The sequence below is a fragment of the Pteropus medius genome, unplaced genomic scaffold, assembly GCF_902729225.1.
Source record: "Pteropus medius unplaced genomic scaffold, Ma_sr-lr_union100, whole genome shotgun sequence".
NCBI lineage: Eukaryota > Metazoa > Chordata > Mammalia > Chiroptera > Pteropodidae > Pteropus > Pteropus medius.
Genome location: NW_024349800.1, coordinates 13,849,106 through 13,875,467, shown reverse-complemented (window position 1 = coordinate 13,875,467; position 26,362 = coordinate 13,849,106). Strand labels below are relative to the sequence as shown.

The 26,362-nt window shown below is 36.7% G+C and overlaps 1 protein-coding gene and 1 pseudogene across 17 annotated transcripts in view; both read left to right on the top strand.

Annotated features, from left to right (window-relative positions):
* The window catches only part of KLF12 (KLF transcription factor 12), a 380,325-nt gene that overhangs the window by 288,632 nt on the left and 65,331 nt on the right, over positions 1 to 26,362 (top strand). For all 17 annotated transcript variants that reach the window (XM_039886852.1, XM_039886850.1, XM_039886851.1 and 14 more), the window contains one exon: positions 24,606 to 24,668. In XM_039886852.1, the coding sequence (XP_039742786.1) occupies positions 24,606 to 24,668 (63 nt within the window). The remainder of the gene's footprint in view (positions 1 to 24,605; positions 24,669 to 26,362) is intronic.
* On the top strand, positions 18,273 to 18,391 carry LOC120622170 (uncharacterized; annotated as a pseudogene).

The following is a 26,362-nucleotide window of genomic DNA, read 5'->3' as shown; positions in this document are numbered from 1 at the left end:
ATTTCTAGATGGAATGTGGTTGGGAGAAAGCTGAGAAAAATAAGATGACAACAGCGTGGAATGGTCATTTGTATGGACTAGAGATCCATCTACCCATAGTGAAAAGAATGTTTGAGATAGTTATTCAAATAATTGTGTTTGAAAAGCACTTTAATTACATCTTTGTGTGTATTTGTGTCTATATATAGACACACAAAGTGAGCTTGTTTATTTGATAATTACCTGGACTAATCAATGTAGGTAGCAATTATAAATTGTTATTCAAAATATACTTATTAAAGGCCCAGTATATGCCAGAGACATTTTTATCTTTTCCTCTCCATTTTCATTCTAGGTACATGTTTGTCTTCTTAGCTGCATGAACTTTGAAATTCTCTTTCCTTACTCTGATCTCTTAACTTCAAACATGAATAAGTATTTGTAAACTTTAAACCGAGTATCTAGGTTTGGTCTTGATTCATTCCAGTGAGAAAATAAAGGGCTTCTCTTTTAGTAGCAGCTTTCATTTTCTAGCTCTATAATGTTTTATAACTCTCTAACCTTCCCATCTCTTATCGATTAGAAATACTAGAGTCCCTCAAGTACTTTTCAGATTTCTATGCTTGTAGAGTGCCCCAAAACTAGAGTTACTTCTTTGTATTGCATAGAACTAAGGTCATAAAATCAAAGTTGCCGATAAACTTTACAGATTCATCCAGATCCTGCTACCAGATCACTTTGAGTGACTGCGTTGTTCTACATAATGACATGACAAACATCAGAAGAGAATTACTTTATTCTTATACCTAATTCATTCAGTGCTTATTCAATGTTTGCCATATGTCAGACACCATGCTGTGCTTTGAGAAAGAGACAAGTAGAGAATATCATCTTTAACATGCTAAGAACGATTTCATTTTCTGTCCATTATGATATCTAGGATATTTGTATTCAAAGAAGATTTCTAGTGAATTAAGTTTTCCATCGCAGTAATTTGTGTCATCACACACATTTATTGAGCATTGAATATATGCCAAGAAGTCACAAATCATTGTGGTAGGTCTGCATGGGTCAGACAGAACCATCTTTATCACAGGGAAAAAAGATTCAAGATTGTCTCAGATGTCTTTTTACTTTGAGGATTGAAGAGGGGAGCATCAATACTTTTTTTTTTTTTTTTTAGCAAATCTTATGCTTATAAAACCCAGATATTGTTGATTTGGAAACCAGTTATAAAGAAATAGAGCAGAGCAGTAATAACCTGGCTCTGGCTAGAAGACAGAGAATACAAAGGTATGTATTGTGCAGTGCAGGGCACAGATAAAGTAGATAAATTATCTATTAGATTATATAATAAATCAGATTACATAAATGTATCTAATAAATTTTTTTTAGCCTAATTCCTTAATTTTGTGGGCTAGTTACGAAGAAGGTAAACCCTGCATAGGACAGGTTAATCTAAACGTTCCTTCATGACCCTTACACTCCACTTATAAAATCCTTTAAGAAGAATATTGAGAAATGAAGAAAGTACGCAAGTCAGAATGGTACACTAATGGCTTAGAAGAGGTAAAGTTTTGAAATTACTTTATCAGGAGCAAAAGGATAACTTAAGGATAGTTTCAAAGTTATGTTTAAATAAATTGAACCTTACCAGACAATAAGAAGGGTTTGACTGTTTCCACTGGTATAAATATAGAGAAAGAGGACTCCACATGAAACCATTGTGTATTTTCTTTACTAAAGAAAAAGTACATGTAACTTTGTACTTGGAATTTTTTTAAAGGCTATTCCCATGTATGACAAAGAATCGCATTTTTAAAGGTGGCTTGAGAAGCAGATTCCGCTCCCTCACTGTCAGGCAGTGGATCTAGAACATGTTGCCTAAATTCTGTGAACGTTTATTTTTTCCAAGCATAAAAGAAGAGGTTAGGACTAAGTTATATCTCAGATTCTATTTAGGTCTATTATGTACAAAGCCAGTGACTTATTAACATACTTGGAAGGCCTGAGCTCTCCTCAGTAAATATAACTTTTGGTAACCATCCAGTATCTTTTGCCATTTAATCATGCGATTCCAAGTTTGTGTTTCTACTCTGTTATGATGCACAATAACTATGTTTAGAATGATAGCTTCACCTTAAGTAGGACAGTATGTATATTGTGGTTTAGCACAGTTTGATCCACATTTATATATTTGTTCTTTATTAATTACTTCAAGCAATCAAGTGTTTGGAATTTAAGAGTTTTAGAAATAAAGCTTAAATAAGATTTAATTTAATGATAGTAGATAACTTATAAGAGATACAATAAAAAGTGTCAAGAACTTTACATGTGAAAAATATTAATTATGAGGACAGTGGTTGTTAAGGAAAAGAGTCCTAATCCAGGATATTTATTCTTGTCAAGGCTCCAAGCTTATTAACTGTTATTGTGGGCTAACAAAAAGAATTTGCCAACTGTAAACTCTGAGAATAAGAAAATACCATTGGTGTCAGAAAAGTTGCTTTTAATGATGCTTTTCAAAATATCCTAGATTTTAAGCGTTTACTGTTTATTTTAATGAATTTTAATTATTTTTAAAATTGTAGTTATAACACAGTTACATATAAGTGAGTTGCCTACTGACATTTTTACAAATTTAGAGCCTATAAATATGTTAATCTGTTCTACCATATTATTTTATTTGGGGGCAGATTATAAAACAGATCTCCTACTATCTCTCTTCATATGTTTAAAATTCCCGTAAACGTAATTCTTGAGGTGGTGAACGCAAGAACTTGGCAGAGTGCCTGTAATACAGTAAAACCTCAGTGAATGTTAGTTGTTGCTGCTTCCTGTGATCGTTTTTTATTATATATAAAAGTTGTCACTTTGCACTAGTTCTTTCAAATTCATATCAACAGATGTCCACTTGCATAAAATTGCACAGCTGAGTACATTACTAAAGCACACATGTGCCAGACTCAATTAAACATCAGGCCAAGTCAGGCACATGTGTTCAGCATGTGTCCTCACTATGGTTTAGCTGTCACTTGTTTAATAACGAGTGAACGTTTAGCATGTGTGGCCAAGGTAACATATTAGAAACCATTTTTATTTCTCATTTTCTAAATTTAATAATAAAATAAACAATATATGCTTTCATTAGAAATTTTTATTAATTAACTTTAAAAAATTTTTACATTACTCTTTTTCAGGCTTCTGGGACGTTGTTTTATTATTAAGGTTTGACACATACGTCATTACGTGTATAGATCCTAAGCGTACAGCAGAATATATTCACAATCATGATATAGAATATTTTGAATACCTCAAATGATTCTATATTCTCTTCCATGCAGTAATAATCTAGATTATTATTTGTCCACCCAGAGGTCATCTAAATTATTCTAATGGAAGAAGATTCTGAGATCACAAGATGGCCTGTTGAACACTCTGACCATCTATAACTATGAATTTCAGTAGATGCAGATTTTTTTATACTCTCTAATTGAAACAAATTGCAAGCTAATTTGGATGCTGCCATTGATATTAAAAAACTCAGATTTTAGTATTTATCAAAATACATTATTTTTATATTCACTTCATAATAATTATTAAAGACTTCCATAAAATAAACTTTGTATAACTAAGTATTATTGCCTTTATCTCTTATACTTTGGGATTCTGTGTACAATTTCATTGTAAACAGGCTTCTGGAGTTAGTAGTTTTTACCTAAGGAATGGGTACACATTGGTGTGTTAGGACTCACTGGTTATATTGAAATAGGTTGAGAGGAAAGAGTGGAGTTGCAGCTAACTGGCTGGAAATGTCATTTAATCTGCCGTTCGTCCTATAGCTGTAGTGAGTGACCTTCAAGATTTGGGTTTATTTATGCCATGTGTATATATGGGAATTACATGTCTATAAACATAGGGAGAAAAGCAATTAAAACAGCTGATTTAGATCAGACCCTTGCCATGCATAGTGCGTTCTGCCAACCAAGATCACAAATTGTGGGGGGAAATTTTTGCTACTCCATTGTGATGCCAGTGAACTAGTTTCCTGTTTTGATGATTGTATTGTCTGGTCCACAAGGATCATAATTCCAGAACGATAGCCAGGTCATTTGATCTGACAACAGTTTTGAATATTTTATCATTACCATTCCCATTTCAAGAGAAATTCTAAAAAAATGTATAGAAATGTATCTACTGTTATGTAATTGAAAATTTAACAACCAGGCAAGTAAATCAACTTACAGAAAAAATAATGCAAGAACAGTTAGATAAAGCTAGAGAACCATTAATAAATATGCAGAGCATGAGGTTCTGCATAATAAATAGAAGCTGGGTGCTAGTGTCATACATATGTACCTAAAGGTTATTTCTGAAAGGCTTTACTCTAGGGTAAAAGCTACAAAATATTGCCCTAAAGAAGACAATGATTGCTTTGAACCTGACGGCTTATTTGGAATGACAGTTAATGTGAGACGGAGGAAAAAAATGTCAATTCAATGAGGAAGTATGAAAAATTGCATTAAAATTATGCTTCAGTACCACTTATTTGTATAAAAATTCTTTCATTTGACTGCATCATTAGATAATAGTGTAATAAATTGTAACTTTTTTCATGTGTCTGCTCACAGACACATGAACATATACCTGCATTAATTAAATCTAATAAAATTTCTACTCAGTCTGATTATCATATTTTGTTTGTGCCCATTTAATCTTCAGATAACTTGAAGAAAACAAAGTAAATTGGACTGTTTTAGAGCTCTTGAGAAGAATGAAAATGATCTTTTAAAATTTATTTTTCATGATTTTGAAATGCAGAACACATGTTCTAAGGGGCCATTCCTCCTTTTCATCAAAAATTTCAAGATCAGAATAGAAAATTTTTCTGTCCACATGGTGTGTTATTTTTATTTCCTGGAAGAATAGAAAGGACTTTCACGCAAGAGAGAATATGAGTTAGTGGAGGCCCAGGGACTGGGTGTTCTCACTCTGAACTTTAGTTCCTCCTTTGTGCTCTTCCTGCTGTTTGCAAGTCACCCAGCCTCAGTACTCACATCTGCAAAATGGAGGTGAAGATTCCGTCTCCTTCCTCACCTATTAAGAGCATGAGGAGGGATTAGCTGCAGAGTTCTTTTTCTTTGTGAACTTGGTCCTAAATGTGCTGTTGCATTCCATGAAAATTCCCTAACGGTGCTTTCTATGCAGTACTTCACCCCCCACGACCATGACCAACACTACGTGCACTAGAGAGAATGCAATATACAGTCATTTGTATCGCTGTTACTTGATTTTGAATAACCACCACCCTAGAAAGTATTGGCTGTTGTTGCAGCAAAATATTGTCAGCAGGGGTCACTTCACAAAATACTTGACAAAATAAGTGGAAGGATTAACTTCCACTCTAATCACAAAATGGTGCTGTTAAAAACAATTAAAAATAAACTAAAGTTAGAACAAACGTATTGGCCAGAACAGACTTAAGTAGGTTTTGACTTATATTTTAAAGCCTTAAATTAATATAAGAATAGTGAGTTTTACTATTTGGTCTAGTATTTTAATGAAAAGAACTATATATAATACAGAAAAGATAGAACAATTAATTAAACAAAATATAAGGATTACCTATAAAAATCAGAAACGAAGACACTTAAAGCCTATTTGTGTAAGCAACTGTGGATTGCTTTTTTAGTTGATGAAATGAAATTTGAAAGCTATTATGTAAACAGTGAGTTGGAAAGAGGGAAAGAAAATAATGTGTGCTAAGCTGAACAGTGATTATGGGCCAGACACACCATAGCTCTTATTTCTTTTTATCTGTACAAGTATGTAAGGTAGTATTAATGTTCCCACTTCAATAGGAGTTCTTAGTCTCTGGCCAGAATCTGACTCCATGACCCTGGGCAAGTCATGTAGTGTGACCCTCAGTCAATTTGAGGGTGAGGTCGGCATGGACCAGGTGATCTCCAGAATGCTTTCTGGCTCTGAATTCTGTCAGGGTAGTAGAAAAAGAAATATGGTGCTCATTTCTTTCTGACTAGGTCTACTGTGACACCCAGCAAGTCTCTGAACCCCTTAGGGTGCTCATTTACAGAATGGAAATAGAATAATGCCTCTGTTCCTGCTGTACGACTTTTGTGAGGAGGGGATGAGATAAGGTGTGAAGGTGTTCTGTGCACCCTAAGCACTTGCCAGATGCAGAGTTTCACGTGATCCACCGGTCATGGCTTCACTTAAAGACCAGTGATTGAAAATATTTTAGAAAAACAAAGATGTGCAAACCTTTCCTTTATAGAATGCCATTTATACAACTTTTGTGCATGATGAAGAACTTTTATGATCTTAACTCACCATAATAATATGAAAGTCATTCTCACTAGTTCAGAGTTTTATTAATGACTCAAACTATTACAATTCAAAAATGGAGTCTTGATATCTTTTAGAAATAGCAATAAACTATATTGAAATGTGTGACAGAGTATGACATTTTCTTTAGAAGGAACACAGAGGTTTGCTGAGACTATAGGTAAAGTTGAAACTGTCAAGGCATGAAAACTAGTCAATTTTCACTAGACTATGACTTTTATATAGTTATTAGCAGAACATGTAGGAGCAAGTTTCACACTTTATAAGAAAAATTAATTGCAGAGAATTTCCATTTGTCTGGCTGGTTACTTAATTTGAAATTTAATATGTAAAGTTGAAATGTTCTGAAACAAAAATCAAAAAGTTATATAAAAGCAATTTCATGGAACATAATCTTTTTAAACGGAACTAGAGATCTGGCATGTAGATGAAGAGAACATGATATGCGTTTGATACAAGAGCACAAAGTGATTTTCACATGCCCAGTGCAGACCTGTCCTTCATAGAATTGCTCTTTGCAGTCACTGGGAACCACCCTAAGGTCAGATGTTGACCATGCGTTGCAGAGGTTAAGTTGTAAAGGAAGCAACAGAAATATTGTTTTTCGTCTTTTTATTTAATAGTTTATTCTGTAATTTTTCTGGGTGCAGTAAAAAAAAAAAAGTTAATAAACAGAAGTGATTTCAATCAGGCATTTCTTGTCAAAAATAAAAATGTTAATGTCATTTAAAAAAATGCTGTTGGGATTCCAAGTAAATTGAGCAGCGTTTGGTGAGCTTATCAGTTGAAGGTGGTCTGGAATTAGCATATATATGCATATGGAAATTTAACACGATTGTCAGTCTTAAGGATATGTCTGTGTTAGACATATGCTTGGTTTATAAAACGAAGCGCATTAAAGTTCATGAAGATGTTAAGTTTCTTAAAAGATAATAGGAAGATCAGAATGGCAAAATTTCAATTGAATATTGTGCAAATATATTTCCCAATTGCATACTTGTAGGCACATTCGTGGTCAAGGTACAAAAGCAGGATATACACAGACCCTCGTGAGACTGCAGTGGCATTCCACAGTAATTCACATAAACAGAATAGAAATGTCCTGTTTTTGAAGCTCTTGAACCCTTATGTTGATCAAGCAGTCACCTAAAAAAGCCATAATTTAATCCATCCATGATTTGCTTCTCAGGGTGCAAATGATTCATACAGGGCAGTAGGCGTGCGCTTAGTGTAATGATAGGTGAGCGGAAGGGAATTTTAAGGTCCCAGCTCTTCAGCATTGCTCAGCATACAGAATACAGTAAATCGGCCCAACTGACTGACCTGTTGTGCCCTGCCCAGACTAATGATGCTTTTGCAAGCATAGACACGATTGGCAGATTTGATTGACAAATTAAGAGCCCTTGACAGTAGAGCCCTTTTATCATAAACTTTCTTGACTCCCGTGCTAGCCACTCATCTCATATTAACACCAAATTTGTGAATGTAATGTATAAACCCAAAACTGAAAAGAAACTAAAGTGCCCTTACAGTCACTGGGTCATACTTCCTAATCGGCAGAGAATTTGTGTAGTTGGTTTAACATTTAATTTCCACAATACTGGTTACTCTAGAATTCTTTTTTTTTTCCCCCCTAGGATTCTTATAGAGTATAGTCTGCTACAGCTATAATGATTTGAGTTATTCTTGCTTTTTATCAGGATATCATTACTCTGGTTACTTTTTATTGAAAAATTAAGATTTACATTTCTTCATGAACATCGCTAGTTATGTACAAATTGGGAGCTGCCTGTTTTGTGATATTCTATGAGCATTTAGCCTATACCCAGTACTCGGAGACATAGAATCCTCTTACTAGCTATTATCTTTGCTTAATAGGAAAACGAGACACAGAGACATGTGGTAGCCCTAAACAGACATCTCCACTGCAACATGGGGACTCTGGTAGGCAAGGATAAGATCATTATGATAGCTAAGACTTCTCTAGACCTTGCTGTGCTCCAGGTATTGTTCTGAACGAGAAGATGGATATAAGTACCCCTGATGTAGAGATGGGAAAGCTGAAGCCTAAAGATTAAATATCGTACCCATAGATCACACAGCCAGTAAGTAGTAGTAGAGCTGGGAGTGGTTAAACTCAGGTAGCCTGGTGCAGAGTCTGTCCTCTAAAACAGTCACTATATAACCCTTCCATGACATTTCTGTGATGTTTGAACTCTCTCATCTGGAAAGTCAAGGTAGGCACAGCATTTTATGCATTTTTACATCACCAATGCCTAGCACAAACTAAGCAACAAACTAAGACATTGTTTCAATTCATTAGTGATTATTTTTGAATACTGAATTGTAATTGTATCCCTTGTACAACTACTGAATCTTTAATGTTTTTTTTTTTTTTCTCAAATCTCTGCGGCAGGAATTGCAAGAGTGAAAACATAAGTGGTTCTATTTTTATCATTTTTTAAAATCATGGCATTTCTTTACTATTTGGTAATATGCAGTTTTTAGGCATATATTTTGTGTATTGTTGCTTAGTACACGTGGATTTTTTTATTCTGTTTTTTTTTTCCCCTATCTCGATTATTCTTATTTCTGCAGATATGTCTGAGACTCTATGAAGAGTCTTCCTTTTTTTGGAAAACAAAAATAATGTTAAATAATAAGGATGCATTTGTGGGCAATTTCCAGACCTAGCCTATTTTGCATAACATCTGTATTTAATCAGGGACTACAAATTTAAGCAAACTGCTCCTAATCATGTTTTGTAAATTTAGTTTGTCTTGATTATTTCAAATAGCATATCGAGATTGGTAGATTTTACTATCGGTTAATTCTATTTTATGGCCAGTCATCCTTCCACATTTTCTAATAATGATGACTGAGGGAAAATAGTCCCAACAAAAATTTTGCAGAATTTTTTGAAGATAGTTTAATTTACAAACTTCGAAAATCATAATCTCGGCTTGTTGACAATGGTGTTATGTGCATTATTCTTATGTTTGGCCAGAGCACATGGGAAATATGAGTATTATGAAAGCCCAATGTAAAATTATTTGAATAATATGTTGTGTGGTTTTTCCAACCAACAACCAGTTCTCCAGTCCTCTGACATCAGTGGGTGGCCAATAATTCAAATTCAATTCTGATACGACCCAGTTAGCACAGAACCCACAAGTCAAGGTTCCAATTACAGGACCACCCCACTTTAGATGTTAGCCACATATGAGGTCCCCAGACTACCCACAGTTCTTCCTAGCTAACTACAAATATGAGGTTCCCATGACCCCCTCTCAAGTTTAGTAATTCTCTAGAATGACTCACAGTACTTAAGACAGTGCTTTACTTATGATTAATGGTTTATTAGAAAGGATGCAACAACTCAAAAACAGCCAAAAGGAAGAGATGCACAGGGCGAAGTATGGGGGGAAAGGGGTGCAGAGCTTCCACGCCCTCCCCAGGCATGCCACCCTCCCAGCATGTCAATGCGTTCTCCAACTCAGTAGCTCTCCGAATCCCACCGTGAGGGGTTTTGTGTGAAGTTTCAGAGCACAGGCGTGATTGGTGACATCAGTGGCCATTGGTGACTAAACTCAGTCTCCAGCCCCTCCCCACCGAATGGGGGTCGGGCTGAAAGTTCAAACCCTCTGATCCTATGCTGCTGCTTTCCAGTAACCAGCCCTGAAGCTAAAGCTATTTAGGGGCCCTTACCATGGGTCACCTCATTAGCATAAACTCCAATGTAGTTGGAAGGGGTTTGATATGAATAACAAAAGACACTGCTATCACTTAGGAAATTCCAAGAGTTTTAGGAGCTCTGTGCCAGGAACCTGGGGCAAAGACCAAATATGTATTTTTTATTATAGCATGTATGTGCAGACTCATGTACATATTATAAGTAATATTTGGATATACAAATTAGATCATCATTTAAAGATCTCAGACCACGTCGGGACTACTTATACACATAATTCTTATTTGCAAAGAACATCCTTTGGTAAACAAATAAGTTTTTCTATATATTCGATTATTCTAGCTAATCTCTTTAACATTTTTAAAAAATAGATTTCTTTGTTCATAAAATAAACAGAGTGGGACTTTTTTAAGAGCGGCATGGAAGTCTGTCAAAACTTGGGCTTCAATTCTGGTGGGTGACCTTGGGCCTCTCTGAGCTTACTCGTCTTATTTACAAAGTAGAAATGGTGATACATACCTCACAGGCCATGGCACAGTGCAGAGTTCACAGTGAGCTTCACAGTTACGAAAGGGTCTGTGCGTGCAGAGGGGCTGAGTGTCGGAACATCCTGCTCCTTGGGGATTTCTTACTCTTTTTCCTTCTCAAGCATGTTAGGCTCTTCTCTTCAGTTACGTTCCGTCTAACATACAGAATCAGAGCTTCTGTTTTCTTGGGAAAACAAGAAAAACCAAATGACTTTTGTCTGGAATTCCAGGTATTTCTCTTTCTTCATGGAAAAGCTTCTCAAACATGTGGTTTTCCAACATTCTTTTATCCCACTCTGAAGCATGGACACTCTACAGCCTTCTGCAGCTTTACCAAAAGCCTTTTCTTATGGTCACTAACTGACCCATGTAACGGTTCTTTCTCACTGTCTTCCCTTTTAGCAAATTTGGCAAAGTAGCTGGGTTTACTTCTGATATCTTTTTACTGCTAGTTTTCTTCTCTTACTGACTTGTCCTTGTACTTTTTCCTAGATTCTTCCTTTTCCTCTTGCCGCCAGCTGTAAGGTCTGTCAGCCGAGCACCCCTGCACTCCTCTGCCTTTGCAGTTTTTTCTTTAGACATCTCACCCACTTTTTCAGCTGCAGCTTTCCCCTCTGTGTTTATGAAAGTCAGGTCCATTCCTGTAAGTCTGCCCTCCATCCTGAATTGCAGTTATTCGTTTCCAGCTGCCTAAAATTAAAACCACGTTTCCCACCATTTCTCTAGTCTCTCAAAATTTTCGTATTCCCTTTGCTTTCCTCTATTCAGGGTCAGCCGGTTTTGCCAGTCTTTCTCGTTATCTCCTATGTTCTTTTCTCCCTTCCCTTCGGATCTCTTTGGTTTTAGAATTTGTCCCTTTGTATCTGAACTATTGCAATATCATCAGGTTTATCTCTTCCAGTCGTTCTGCACACCGCTTGCAGATGAATTCTTATGTGATAACATTACTCCTCTGAAATGACATCTTCCAGCCACTTTCCACTTTCAAAAGAGAAAAATCCCCAAACATCCATTGTCTGTCATCAGAGACATTCCACCTTCATGGCTGCACCGCTTTTGTCAGCTCCTTCCAGCTAAGATAGCCACATGCCCTCCGCATCTTTCCCGCATCTTCCTCTTGGCTCATTTCCCCCTCACTTGCACACCCGCACACCTGGCTGCTTCTCCATGCCTGCTCAGGAGCTGTATCTTGCCTGTAAGACCCAGCGCAAATCTCATACCGTTAGTTTGAAGTGATTTTTGTCCCCTCTGACCTCTTGGAGTATTCAGTGTGTCTGTTACCACTGGGGTGATGTGAAATCTGGAGTCGCCCCAGCGGCATGGCAGAGGGATGGCGGTGTGGGGTGTCATCCCTCAGTTCTTGCCCACCGATGCAGCAAAGAATCACAGGTCGGCAAGATTGAGAAAAAGTAAGATTTGTTGAAAGTACGTTCAGAAGGAGACTGGCCACGCTAAAGAAGGCTGCAGCCCTGTGGTATTTGGGAGGTAAAGACTAAGAGTACGTCCCAAAGGGAGAGGTGGGTTTTCAGCAAGGAAAACTGTAACAACACAGACATGGGAAGATCTATTTATATATGCGTCATGATGGCAGGTCCTAGATGATCCATATGTGAAGTTACCTTGACTGACAGTTGGCCGTTATATAACAGTTTGCCTACTGTGCATGTGCTTACCCAGAATTCAGTCTGTTCTGATTAGATTGATCATGAAGTTCCAGGCATAGTCATGATATTACAATGATGGTACAATGAGGCTGAGGTTGTGAGCAGGTTAGGATGATAGTTCTGCACATGCATGTGTGGCTGGCTTAACCAACAGCTTTTCTGGCCTTTGTGCTCTAGGATTTGGGGTAATTTATAACCCTAAAAGGGAGGTGTTTCTGGGAGGTACTTAAGGAAGGTCTTCAAGAGAAATTTCTATGGTTACAGAGCTGAGCCTTGGCTCCTGTCGCTCATGCCTGACTAACTACCTAACTTTTCCATTTTTTCATTACTACTTACTGTCTTGTGACAACTCTTCTATTTAGAGAATTGATATTCTTAATCTCATATTGTTATTACGTATCTTTGAGATTACCTAAATTGGATGGTAGGTACATTGAACATAGTAGTACTTTAATACAGTTTAATCAATACTTTGTTTATCTTTTTTTCAGTTGTGGTCTGGTGCTTTATAAACAACCAGAATAACAATGTAATTATCTGTCTCAAATTCAGAAAAAACAAAATAACCAAACCGACTGTACTTGATTTGGCTGTTTTAACTTAATAACCATTCCATGTTTCTACATGATGACGCTGTAACTTCTTGGGCCACGGCTGCATGTAGCAGAGAAAAGAGAATACTGGTGGCCGAAGTGGGGCAGAGAAGGGAATAGTGAATTTGAACACAACCGATATAAATGATGTTGATCAATTGTAGAGGGCCTGGTGCATTTTGGAAGTGCTCATATAGTGGGTACACTGTTCTTTGTCCAATCTGTTGGTAAGCTGGTATGTGATACTTCATATGCTCCTTGCCAATCTCCACAAACTCTGTTAGCTCTGTGGGTACTGATTGGTGTGTTTGGTAGTTCTTGACCTCACGTGCCAAGTTCTGAAATAAAGCGTTTCTGCCTAAGCCAATAAGTCAGTTCCTTTTCCTTAAAGTCCTCCAAGCTTCTTGGCTGACTGTTTTGGCAATGAGAGGACTGCCTCTACAGCTGTCTACTGATCAGTCTGCTCTGTGATTCAGTACTGAATCTGTCTCTTGGATGCCATTTCCTTTGATTTAAATGGAGTCCACTTGAAAACCGATCAGGATTTACACATACACACAAACAAAATACATAAATTCATTTATTTTAAACACGTTTAAAATATTTAAAGATAATGTTTACATATAATTACCAGATTCGGGTTTTTTGAGCATTTGAAATTTTATTGTAAGTGAAATGCAAGCTACATTTTCTCCTCAAATATGGCGTATCATCTTTAGAGTCTAGTTTTGCCATTTTCATGATGCTGTGAACTAAATGATGTAAAATTTTGTCCTACTCAAAGGAAAAATGGTACAGCCTAGTGAGCTGTAACACCTTCTTGAGAGAATACTATATTGTAATAGATCCAATTTGGGGTGACAAAAAGCCCATATTCCATACTTTAACTTTGCCTCTATTTTTTAGCCTAAATGAGGTATCTCAAAATTAATGCAGCCAAAGGCAGTAAAAGCATTTGAAGTAATTCTTCAACTACTTACTGTTCTTTCTAGACAGAGCACACCAAATAAAAAGTATTTCCAGTGTGACTAATAGAATAACTACCAATCAGAATGTCTGCCAGTTCATGGAATTCCTCCAACTCAGTCCACACCGACGACTAAACCAAAGTACTTCCATTCCCATATTACAGGACAGGAACCATAATGCACCACACACTGAATACTCAAAATAACACGCCAGACTTATATAAGCATGTAAAATGAAGTGGAAAATTGAAGCAGTCATCAGAGTATCTCCGGTCAAAGCAAGAATTTTGGATCTGTATTACCTAGGTCAATGTCGGGTTCCACAATGTAGGTTGTTGCTTTGTAGACATTCTCTAAATTTTCCCCCTCCGCCCCCAAATCTCACCATATTATTATCTTTATTAACCTTTTAAAATGTCATCATCTTTTTTTTTCTTTTACTGCTTTCTTTCTGCCACTTTCCAACATATCTGTTATTAGTAATTCTGTACTCAATGCATGTAAAACCCATGATGGTGAAAGTAGTAAATTTGATGAGTTTATTTACTAAAATAAAAAAAAGTGATTGTGCAAGAGAGAATGTACACACACAGAGACATATTCTACACTCTATAAACACATGTAGAATGAATGTTATTGATAGTAACCATTGAAAAGAATGAAAAAATATATATATATCACGGAATAAAACAGCAAAAAAGTAGTTCCTAGAAAATCTATATTCTCTTGTTATCCAAGCAAAGGAAGAGCATTTGAAAATGCTTTTTACTTGAATGTGAGACCACCTAGGAAGACCAGGTGCTGTAGGCCTAAAAAATAAAAAATAAGGGATTGTAAGCTGACAAGGTCCTTACAATCTGTGAGGTCAACCAAGGGTTGCCTCACCTAAAAAAAATAAAATAATTAAAAATGCTTTTTAAAAATAATTTTGTTATTTAAAAGTTACAAAAGTACTACGGAGAACTCACAGGCACCCTTTACTCTGCTTCCCTAATGTTTTTATCTTATACATCGTACAGTTATTCAAACCAAGAAATTGTCATTGGTTCAGCACTTAACCACAGACCTCATTTGAATTTCTCCAGTCTCTCCACAGTGGCCACTAACTTTCCACAAATTTCTCTAGAGGTGAAGAAGTGATAGACGAGACTGCTTTGGTCCCCTGGCCTGAGGGGGATCCTGTGCTCAGTCGGTGCTGGATGTAGGCTGGGGGTCCACAGAACCCATCTCCTGTGGGTTTTCTGGGGTGACACTCAGGCCACATCAGTTTTTACTCACCTTTTTTTCTACTTTGTACTTTAACACATATTAAATATAAATATATTAAATACATATATTAAATTATACATATTTATTTTTCAAGATTAGTGCAATAATCTTAGGAAAAATTAAAAGCTTACTATTATGCATTCTCATTATCTACTTTTATTTATAGAGCCCATTTTGTACTAGATGTAAAACCCCCTAATGGTTATATAGTAGAGAACTAAGGAGAAATAGTTCCTGCTTTTCATCAAATAGTCATATCTGTATATATCTACAAGCCTGATAAGTGCTGTGAAGGACAATGAAGAGAGTAATGAGAGTCTATAATTCAGAGATATGATGCTTTTTGGTGAGTCATGGGAAGCAAACTGATCATCGAGCTGAGAGCTAGGAATGAGTAGGAGTTAACTAGATGAAGGGACAGAGGGCCTACCCAGTATTCTGTATTAAGGAACGACATGTGGCGAAGGCACTGAGCTGGGAAAAGCCGAAAGGAGACCCAGGGTAACAGGATCACAGAAAGCAGGGGGATATGTAGGGGGATATACTGTTAGAAAGTAAGCTGGAGAGGTGAGCAGGTACCAGATCATAGGCATTTAGGCCACGTTGAGACTTGGGTCTCTATTTCAAGAGCAGTGAAAAGCCACTAAAGGAATAATGGAGCAAGAAGAACAGATTTGCCTTTTAAAAATCACACTACAGCTGTCATACAGAAAATGGATTAAGGGAAAAGGTTTTGGAACTAGAGATTGTAAGAGAGAGAGGAATGGGTTAACATAGGTAAGTGATTATGGAAATGAAAAGCAGAAAGAATAGAGACAGTGTAAGGGACTGAGAATGGGTCGGATATGAGGAGAGAAGTTCAGTTAAGGATGCCTCCTAAGTTTTGGTGCCATTTACGGCCCAAGACAACACTGAAGGAGAAACATTATTTCTGGATTTTCTGACATCAAGGAAAGGATAGAGAAGATCCTGTTTTGCCTCTCTTAATATTGACCATGAGGCTATATTAGCTTAAACTGAGTCATGAAACTCCAACTTCACGTCAGTAAGTGGGGATCCCAGGCGTGTCCTGAATGAGTGCAAGAGAGTTTTAAAGTCCTCCAAGAAGATATATTGTTCCCTGGTGTCCTGGCCTTGGTCTGCAGGTCTTCTCACTAAAATTCTGCCTCCAAGAAACTCAAGGTTCTTTTGCCATTTATATAATAAAGATGCTCACATCTCTATCTCTGTTCTTAAAATTCTCTGCTGAACCCAGAGCTGCATATGCACCTGACAAACTCATTGTATTTTTTTTTTTAATTCCCCTTTATTTCTTATTTTGGCTCTTCTAATTATACACTTCAGAACCCTGGGTGTTATCCAAAACTTACTCTCTTGATTCTGCCTTGCCTGCTAACATCTCGCATATATTTCTACCGAGGCCCATGGGTAACACATAATTTATTACGTATTTATTTTTTTTACTCCTCCCCCCACCCACCACCGTCCCTGCTATGGCCATCTTAGACTCTGTTTTGCAACATTTTTACAGTAGCCCTCCAATAGTATTTCCTGTGTAATTATATATTCTCTCCAGGCCACTCTCTGCATTACTGCCAAGGCGATTTTTCTAGTACATGAATTCATTTGTGTCGGTTCCAACCCTAAAAGGCTTTGGTGGTTGTCCTTTAACTCTTTTTGAGTCAACTACTTAGCACGATACACAAGATCTTTCCCATTCGAGCCCCTGTTAACACATAATCTGTCCCTCCAGGCCCACCAGACCCTTTACTCTAGTCACACTGAGCAATTTGTAGTTTTGCTGTTGGACATACTCACCCTTCAGTGCCTGTCTGTATTGTGCTAAGGAAACGTCTAGGCCTTCTACAAAGCTTAATTCAGATGCCGCATTTACCTATTCTCATGGCCATTTATCACATTGCGCCATGATGGTCAATTATTTGTCTAAACGTGTCATACTATAGGCTTCCTGAAGTCAGGAACCATGTTTTAATAGATGTGATATTCCTTCCCCTAACACAGTTCACAGTACTTAAGAGTATAGAAGAGTTTTGGGCATAATAGGTATTCAATTAATATTTGAATTAGTGAATAAATAATAGATATCCAATAAATGTTGTTTAAATTAAACATAAAAGTGATGTATATATGTCTCTGACCAACAGAGGAAAGGTTGATATTATTTCACAGCTGACTCCCCCAATTACTAACTCTTTATTCAGACATTGATTTATTAATCTGTATTATAACTCTGTATTAACATTCTAGCTTTTCTCCTAATGTTTCTAAGAAACTTTCCCCTCACACCTTCAATTTACTCTCATATCTAGGTGACTATGTAGCTCCTCTTCTGAAATATCTTCCTTCCATCATTTTACTGCTAAATCTGAATGTGTTATTTATACTTCATGTCTCAGCTGAAACAGCTCCTCCTTGAAGCCTTCTCTGTTATTTCAGTTTGAATTAATTATAACTCCTTCACTCCAATAAAACTTGAAATCTCTTTTAATTTTCCTACTCTATTTTATGATAGTTGTTGCCTATTTATCTCAGGTAGACTATAAGCTACTTGAGAGCGAAGGTCCTATCTTACTCTACAATGCAAGACTTCATGGAGAGTAGGAAAATTTCTTGTAATCAATTAACATCGATCAATAGTTGAAGCTCTAGATGCTCTGGAGATATTCAATAAGTAATTCAGTGAAATTGCTCAGATTTCTAAACATAAAACATTTAATCTTCTTTTCTGCACCTCATTGCGTAACAAATGGCCATTTGACATGGCCATTGCCTTTGATCCTAGTAGGAAAGTAGGGCTAATCGTAAAACAGTAACTTATTGAGTGTCTACTTTGTGGCAGGTAATGGAGATATGACAATGAGCAAAAAGAGAAAAGCTCCCTTGTCCCCTTGGAGCATATTGTCTAGTTCAAGAGACAGACCAAATTAACTAAACATACGAACAACTGTAATCTTTGGTTAACAAGTGCTAAGTACCCTGTGCTATGAGAACTTGGGGCGAGCCGACCTAGACCTGAAGGTTCAGGATGGCTTCTCAGAGTTGAGCATCAGCCAACCAGGCGACGAGGGGAGAAGAGGAGAACCTTCGCTGTTGCTGCCAGAGGGAGCAAGCGGGGATGTTGGGAGATGAAGCTGGGATTAATTCGTATGATAGAATCGTTCAAACCAAATGTTCTCTTCTTAGAATTGCACATTCTCTACGGCCATGCCACCCTGAACAAGCCCAATCCCATCTAATCTCGGAAGCTAAGCAGGGTTGGGCCTGGTTAGTACTTGGATGGGAGACCACCTAGGAAGACCAGGTGCCGTAGGTGTAAAAAATAAAAATTAAGGAATTGTAAGTTGACAAGTTCCTTGCGATCTGTGAGATCAACCAAGAGTTGCGATCCTCCCCTCCCAAAAAAAGAAATCCACATTCTGTTGATGTATAGTAGAAATACATGTTGTTTCTTTCAAACATTATATATTTTAACAAAATTTATACTATTATAGTAGATAGTGAAAGAAATACCCCATTAATTCTGTACGATGTTGACGTTCAGCCCATTCTTCTGAAACTAATATCAACTTATTTGCATGAGAGAAAGAGACCTAAGTATAATGAGGAGGAAAAAAGAACTTTTAAAAAATATATGACATTCCTAATGGTCATCTAGTCACTGGCTCAATGAAAACTGAGAGTAAAAAGGGCCCACTTGTTTGAACACTGATCAATCACACTAATTTTTTGTTGGTCAAGTATTTATATAAAACATTTAACTAACCTGAATAATCATGAGAACTTGTATTCAGTACAACTGTCTATAGGAAGGAAGCAATACCAAGGATTACTTTAAAATTGTTTTTCATGTCATTCTGCATAGGAAAATACTGATATCTAAGAATAATTGTGGAATTATTTCTAGAATAATCTTTTCTTCTCCAAGTATAGTATACTGGGTTGTTAAAGTGTACATTATGTCGAATAATTGGAAAAATTTATGTATGAAAGTATGGGCTAATTTATTGTATAATATAACAGAAAAATTGGGCTTAAGAGTAGAAAATGTTTGTATATAATAATTTCTCATGATTATGATAATGAAAATCTCTAATCTTACTAGATTAACTTCTACCATAAATATTGTTCCTTGAAATGATAGTTTATTCTGACCTTTCTCAAAATTAAGCAGCCTCTCTAATACATGGAGTGTGAGAGCATGAAGGGCTCAAGTATTATTCCAAGGTTGCAACTGGGTAGATGATGCCACCATTTTTGAAACTGAGAAGACATAGAAAGGAATAGCTTTAAAAAAAATTTTTTTTTTGTAAGGGAAAGATTAGGATTGGAAAACCTGAGTCTGGTATTCAGAGAAAATAATAAGGGTAGGGCTAGAGATAGAAATGTGGGAGTCATTATAATATGGATGGTAAGTAAGGCCTTTTGATGGGATGATATCATCAAGGGTGCTAGGGTAGCTATATTAGGGACTCTTTTTAGCCTAAGGAGTGACTTGAATTTGGAAAGCGAAAGGTCACGAGAAAGATTCATCAGGCCATGCCACCATTTAGAAGTCAAAGAATGAGAGGGGGAGATTCAGACAAAGGGAAAAACAGAAGGGAGCCAGAAGAATGTCACTGAGGATGAGTAAAGAGCTTTCGAGGATGGAGGGATCAGTTATGGTGGTTGCTGCAGAGACTTTGAGAAGATGAAGACTGAGAATTAACTTTAGATTTGGAAATGTGGAAGCCATTGATGACAATGACAAGAACGTTTTTATCAAAGGGGCATGGACACAAACTGGACTGGATTGGGTTCTAGATAAAATGGAAAGAGAGGAAGTGGCTGTAGCAAGAATTAATTTTACCATCTGAAACTTACATGTGTTGTACATTTTGTGTTTAAATAACAATGCCAGTAACAAGGAATTTTCATAAACAGTGAAAGGGAGAACATAGTATAATACTATGACTCTTTCTTGTGAGTACTCACATGTTTACTATTTAGTTTAGTACCAACTGTAGGCCAGGAAAACCAGGACTTTCACTTCATGTCATCTTATACTGTAGAATGTACAATCAGGCTTAAGTGAATGCTGAATCTCTCATAAAAGCCCCTTGTGTTCATTCACTTTGTTGCATCCTCTAAGGTAGCGTAGTGGGAGTATATCTGCATTCGAAGGATTGGATGATAATCTGAATTTAGAGCAGGTCAGACATCCTGTGTTTAAGTTCTGATTTTGCTGATCACAAGCTGCATGACCGTAGCAAGTTACCTAACTCTTCTGAACCTATTTTCTCAAAGATAAAATATGGGTAATAATAATATGAGCATAAAATAAGATAACGTGTCTAATGTCCTAAGCATAGTGTCTGGCACATAGTAAAGTCTTAATAAATGGAAGTGATTTTGTATTGCTATAATTATTGACTTGTTCTTCAACAGGATATAATGGAAATACTATGCAATTTAGTAAACAGAAGATAGATCGTTTAATAAAAAAAACAGAAAAATGAGATGCCAGAGAGTAAGCCATACCTTAGAAATCAGAGTATTTGGTTCATGTGACTCTATATGTATTCATTTCTTTTTGTTATTTTCTTGCCTTTAGCGAAGTTATATAAACCAAGTAGTGAAGACTGCAAGCTCTGCAGACCACATTTGTCATCTCAGTCTCCTGAAATGAGTTGAATATTCCACTTCATCTTCCCATCCTTTCCCATCTAATCAGCACTACTGGTGATAATAGCTAACATGTACTGATGGCTTCCTGGGAATCAAGCACTGTTATAAACACTTTACAACTATTAACCCATTTATATCTCACAGCCCTAAGAAATAGCCTCCCTTACTGCCTCCGTTTGTACCGATGAGAAAACTGAAACAGAGAGAGGTTAAGTAACTTGCCCTAAGATGACACTGTTGGTTCATGGCAGAGCTGGAATTCAGTCCAAGACAGTCTGGTTACACAGTGTGCACTCTTTACAACTTTATCCTAGTTCCATTTAAGTTGTCACAGCTTTTCTGGAGTGGGGATAGTAAAAAGGGAGGGCCGGTTCCCTTACCCAGCAGCCTCTCAGTGATCAGCAATTTGTGTTGGAGGTCTGGGTTTCATGTACCATCTATAGCCACCAGCCATTGAGGTGGGTTCATGAAGACATTGAAAAACAGTGATCCTATTCTCTTGTCTATAAATGTTAGTCATTAAAATACAGGATTAGAGGGTCAGGTCCTTTGGTGCTGAGACTCAAAGAAGGAAGTCATTTCTTTATTGAGATATCTAAAAAGTTTTCACGTGCTTAGAAGGAAAGCTAAATTAAGCCCAGCGATTGGGCAAAATGGTAAACATGCGTCTGCCTCAGATGAGTAAGTGTGTATAAATAGAACAGTTGGTATGCATGGCCTTAATGGTATAGCTTCCTTTTTTTCTATGTAATGTGATTGTGAGCATTTCCATCTGACATAAACTGTCAGTCTCAGAAGAGCACATTGTAGGATTCAATTTTGCATGTTACACAACAAGCAAGATTGCCCTTTTCTTTAGCATGGTGATTTTTTTTTTTCTTTCCATATCCAGCGGTTAGTACAGAGGCCTGAAACCCTTAGTTACAGAACAAAGTGGCTTAGCAGTAATGGAGCCTGTGTGGGGCTCAGGGAAGAATAATGAACATTCCCTGCAAGCTTCCTGCCTTGATGCAGGTGCAGGAATCAGGGGGTCATGAATAATGCATGACATGCAGATTCGGTGGTGGTTTCTCCTACTGGGGTTTTGACTTTGCTACCTGCTTCGCAGCTATATGTGGAAAGAAGGTAGGCAATGGCAAAAAAGTGTCACAATTTAAAGACAGCTCACAAAAACACTGCATACCGTTTTGAAGAAATAAAATTTGGGAGGGAGCTGAAATGCAGACTTTTATCGGTTTACTTTATCTGAGATAATAAATTCCCGGTTATCAGTTTACTAACTTGGGGAAGGTGGAAAAAGCTTTCTTGTTTTACCATTTTAATTTAAGAAATCTTATAATTATGTGGTCATACACACACAATCAGGAATTCTTTGAAGACTGGTAAACTGTTACAGATATTATCTGCTTATAGTAGTTGATGTATGGATCAAGATAAAAATGCCTAGAGGCTAGTGTGAGTATAGGTTAAACAGGCCTGTTTTTCTCCAGTGATATATGCAATGAGAACCATCAATAAGAGAACCCTTCTATCCTCAAACTTCACCTTGTAGAACTATGGAGAATAGAAATACTAGGGTTAAGGAAGCAAGAAAGGAAGTAAACATTCAAAGGCTGTAGAGTGAATTAAAGAACTGTGAGTATTTAGGCTATTACTTTTTAAAACTTTATTTAGGCTGTAAGACTGACACCCCAGTGGGGATGTAAGGAAGGTTCAAGAGGATTTCTTGTATCTCATCCCTTAGGACAAGAGCTTTAACTAAGGAGATAGTTTTTGGCTCACAGTTCCATTTTGATGATTGCGTTTCAAGCAGACAGACTGAAGGAAAAAAGAAATAAGAAAAGAGAAGGAAAAAATGAGTTTTGCTACCTTTTGTATAATTCTTATACATTTTTATTGCGTTTTTTTCTCTCTCCAATTTGGGGTACTGGAATATGAGCAGGCCTTCATTTCTAGCTGAGTCTGTCATTTCCGCTAGGCCCCAGTTTGGCCAGATGCCAAGACCAACAGGTGATCCTTGTAGCTGCAAAACAGCAGGAAGTGGGCCTTGCTTGAATGAGACAGTTCACCAGAGGGGCTGTCTGGCCTGTCTCCATCTTTCTGCATAATTAACATCCCCTCCCCCATGTGGAGCAAAAAATCTGTGCTGAGCAGCTCAGCTGCAGCAGCCATTGAGAAGTGCTTTGAGGAAAAGAATTTTAATAAGGGACGTTGGAAGAAATAAGCCTTCCAAGTGCAAAGTGCAGTCTAGCTGTGGACTTACTGAAAGACTGCAGTTGGCCCTTCTGAGGAGCTAGAACTGTATTATGCGCTTTGAAATGATTTTCACTTGCTAAACAACGATGGAGCAATTGGTTCTAACTGGACTTTAAAATCCCCGTTTTCGTTCTTGTCTTGTAAATAAGAATAATGTCTGAGATGTAAAGACTAAAGATAGCACAAGCTACAGGACCACCTGGATCTCACAAATCCTCGTAAAGATAGAACAAAGCAGGAAGTTTGCCACAAGGAAGCAGGAAGTAGGACATACTGTGTTGCCAGTTACTGGGCGATGCACAAAGTGGTGAAGGTTTAGCAGCTAGTTCCTGGTTAGAAGATACCAGCAGAAATTTAAACTATTTACAGTGCATGAGTCTAACCCTGGAAGCTTATGAGACAATATAGTCTTACTTACATTATTTTGCTAAAGATTTGAATTGACTTTGCCTTCCTCAAAACCCAAAGCTGTAGAGCATCCTATCTAGGAGGTCTTTCTCCTAGAAATAACTATTCACTCTTCCTTCCTCCTCCATTCCCGCAGATTCTCTTCCTGGACATTTGGATGAAGTTCTTGTAGGCAAGGGTCAAAAAAGAGTTTTCTGTATCTTCTCATGTTTGATGTCAAGAGGCCTGCAAATTAAACTGAAAAAAAGACAGATTAGCAGGAGAGAAAAAACAATTTGTAAATGTGTGCAACATGCATACACGAAGGAATGCTCACTGATAAGTAACTCAAAAAGGTGGTTAGAATTTGGCATTAATATACCACTTTTATAAAGAGTGATTAATTGTGGCGAAGGGACTAGTTAAAATAAAAGGAGTCTGGCCTTCTAAGGGAAGTAAATTATAAGAAGGTGTCTAGGAAATGTATGGAGGAAACCAATGATAAATAAGTGTTTTTTGTATGTAGACTCATCTCAGTACCACCTCTAATGATAAGAGCTGTATGTTGCACTCTTTCTGGTATGGGAGAGGGGGACACCTTTACAAATGAAAATTTTCTTTACAAAAGATAAATTTATGCTCTGCTTTTAGGCCTATAAAGGGAAGAGAGTTTCTGTCTGCTGTTTCTCAGTTACCTTCAGCTCAAAATAATCCTTTTGCCAAACTAGCATATTTTGAGGTAGCATATCCTGATCCCCTTCGTTATCTTGCTTTTTAAGCTTTTAGATCTAGAAGCCGACAGAGAATGTGTACTTTGTCTCTTATGTCCCCCTGTGAGAACAGGTAGCAGAAAGGGCTTATTGAGAGCAAGCACCATACTTTAACGTTATTCTTACCCACTCCCAAACCTGGCAAAGTTTAGGTAGTCAGTAACTTTTTGTTGGATTGAATGAATGAATCAATTGATTAAAACTGGTGGTCCTGCTTTTGGGGGTCTTTACAGTGAACACGGTGATACACAGAAGGAAAAAGAGACTCTGCAGGTTTGTAGACATAGGAATTTAACTGCATCCTTTTACTAAGAGGTGATCAAGTTCTGGGAGGGTTTATTTTAAGCAAACCTAGAAGAGATTATTTATTAACCGGATTCCTGGTTATTTGTTTATTTGTAATCGAGAATGTGCTTTTTCAATGACTAGATTACTCTCGTCTGCCTACAGGGTACATCCATCCCCAGTATCAAGGGTCCGGGGAAATCGAATGAATAATCAGAAGTTTGCTTGGTGAGTACACAGTTTAAGATATGAGCATTTGTAAGTCTCATGAGAAATTTTAATAAGGCTGTGTTAACACAAAAGAGAATTATTCCTGCTTCTCTATGGACAATAAGCTTCTACTCACTGAACTACGTAGCCCCCTTTCTGTTGGAAAGTTCTAAATAAACAGGACAGAATTTTTTTGCAGCCCAAATCCTTCACTCACCAAAAACTGAGTGCAGCACTTTTTTCCTAATAGGTATGGTATATTTCCCAGGGATGTCAACTGTTATATTTTAAAAGAATGCCTTTTTTTGAAGATACTGTCAAGTTTTTTAGTGAAATTTAGACAACAATTCAAATTTTTCTCAGGTAGCAACTTTCACTTCTCATGAAGATTTGCATAGTAAATTAATCTATTATATTAATTTTGATTATTACTATTTAGATGATTTTTTTTTCTGAGTCTTAACTATCCAGGGACTTTTTTTTTTTTTAATTTGGGGAATACAAAGATCTTTCACTAACTAGTTCTTAAACAAAAATATAGATGGAACTTACCAGAAATGACGTGAAAAGTTAGTTCAACCGCAAAACATTGATTATTGATTCTATAAAAAGGCAATTTAAAGTGTTTCACTTGAAACAAAAAGTTAATTAATGTAGGTTTAAAATCTATATTCATTACATTAATTACTCCATTCCACAAAATTAACCTTTCTACACACAATGTATTTAAAAAAAAAAGAAAGAAAGAAAGAAAAAGAAAAAAATTGAACTGTGTAGTGTATTTACTTTGAAGGTGAGTGAAAATTCACAGATCTTCATTTTTACTTCATTGAATTGTGCTTAGAATGGGATTTTGATTGAAAACTATGGCTTTTTTTTCTAAGTATGGGAAAATGATTACCAAAGAGTGAGCTTTCAAATTAATTTTATTCCTAAATCAGGATTATTTTTAGACACAAAATAATGATTCTTTGAATTTGAATAGTGCCTAATCAACGCACCTCCCTTCCTCCATTAAATCTAATTAACCCTCACAATAGCTTGGTGGTGTTGTTAAATATTATGCTTTTCTTTTTCACAGAGAGGGAAACGGAACACAGATGATACAGCCATTTGCTTATACACTATCTAAAAGCCGGGGCATCCTTCATGGTCTCTCACAATCACTAGAGCATATTGTCCCCTGTCAAACCTGAAAAGCTGAGAGAATAATAATGCTGATGGCCATTACATAAAAGGACAGGAAGAAATCAGATCCTTTCTTGACTGCACAGAGTTGATATTCCTTCTCAGTATAAGGCATATTGCACTAAAGAAACTTTATTACTTACAGAGACTATGAAATGCTCAAGTGAGCAACATAAGTAAGTGGATAAGAGTACAATATTGTCAGTTATGAGATCCCATTTCTACAACTTATTTCTCAGTGACTAAATGAGGAACACTGAGTAAATAACAAATTTTTTCTTCACTTGTTCTTTCTGGAGTATTGGAGTAATGGTAACTCATTCCTACATAAATTATAGGACTTTATTTGGTTAGTAAGTTTAAACCACTTTTATCTCCGGAAAAGGAATCCATGAAAAATAAAAAGGATTTTTATTACTAACCTTGCGAAAATTCAACTTTTATTTATTCAGCAACATTTATTTACTGTCCCTGGCACTGTGAAAAGTACTAGATTAGAAATATAAATAAAACATGGTTTCTGT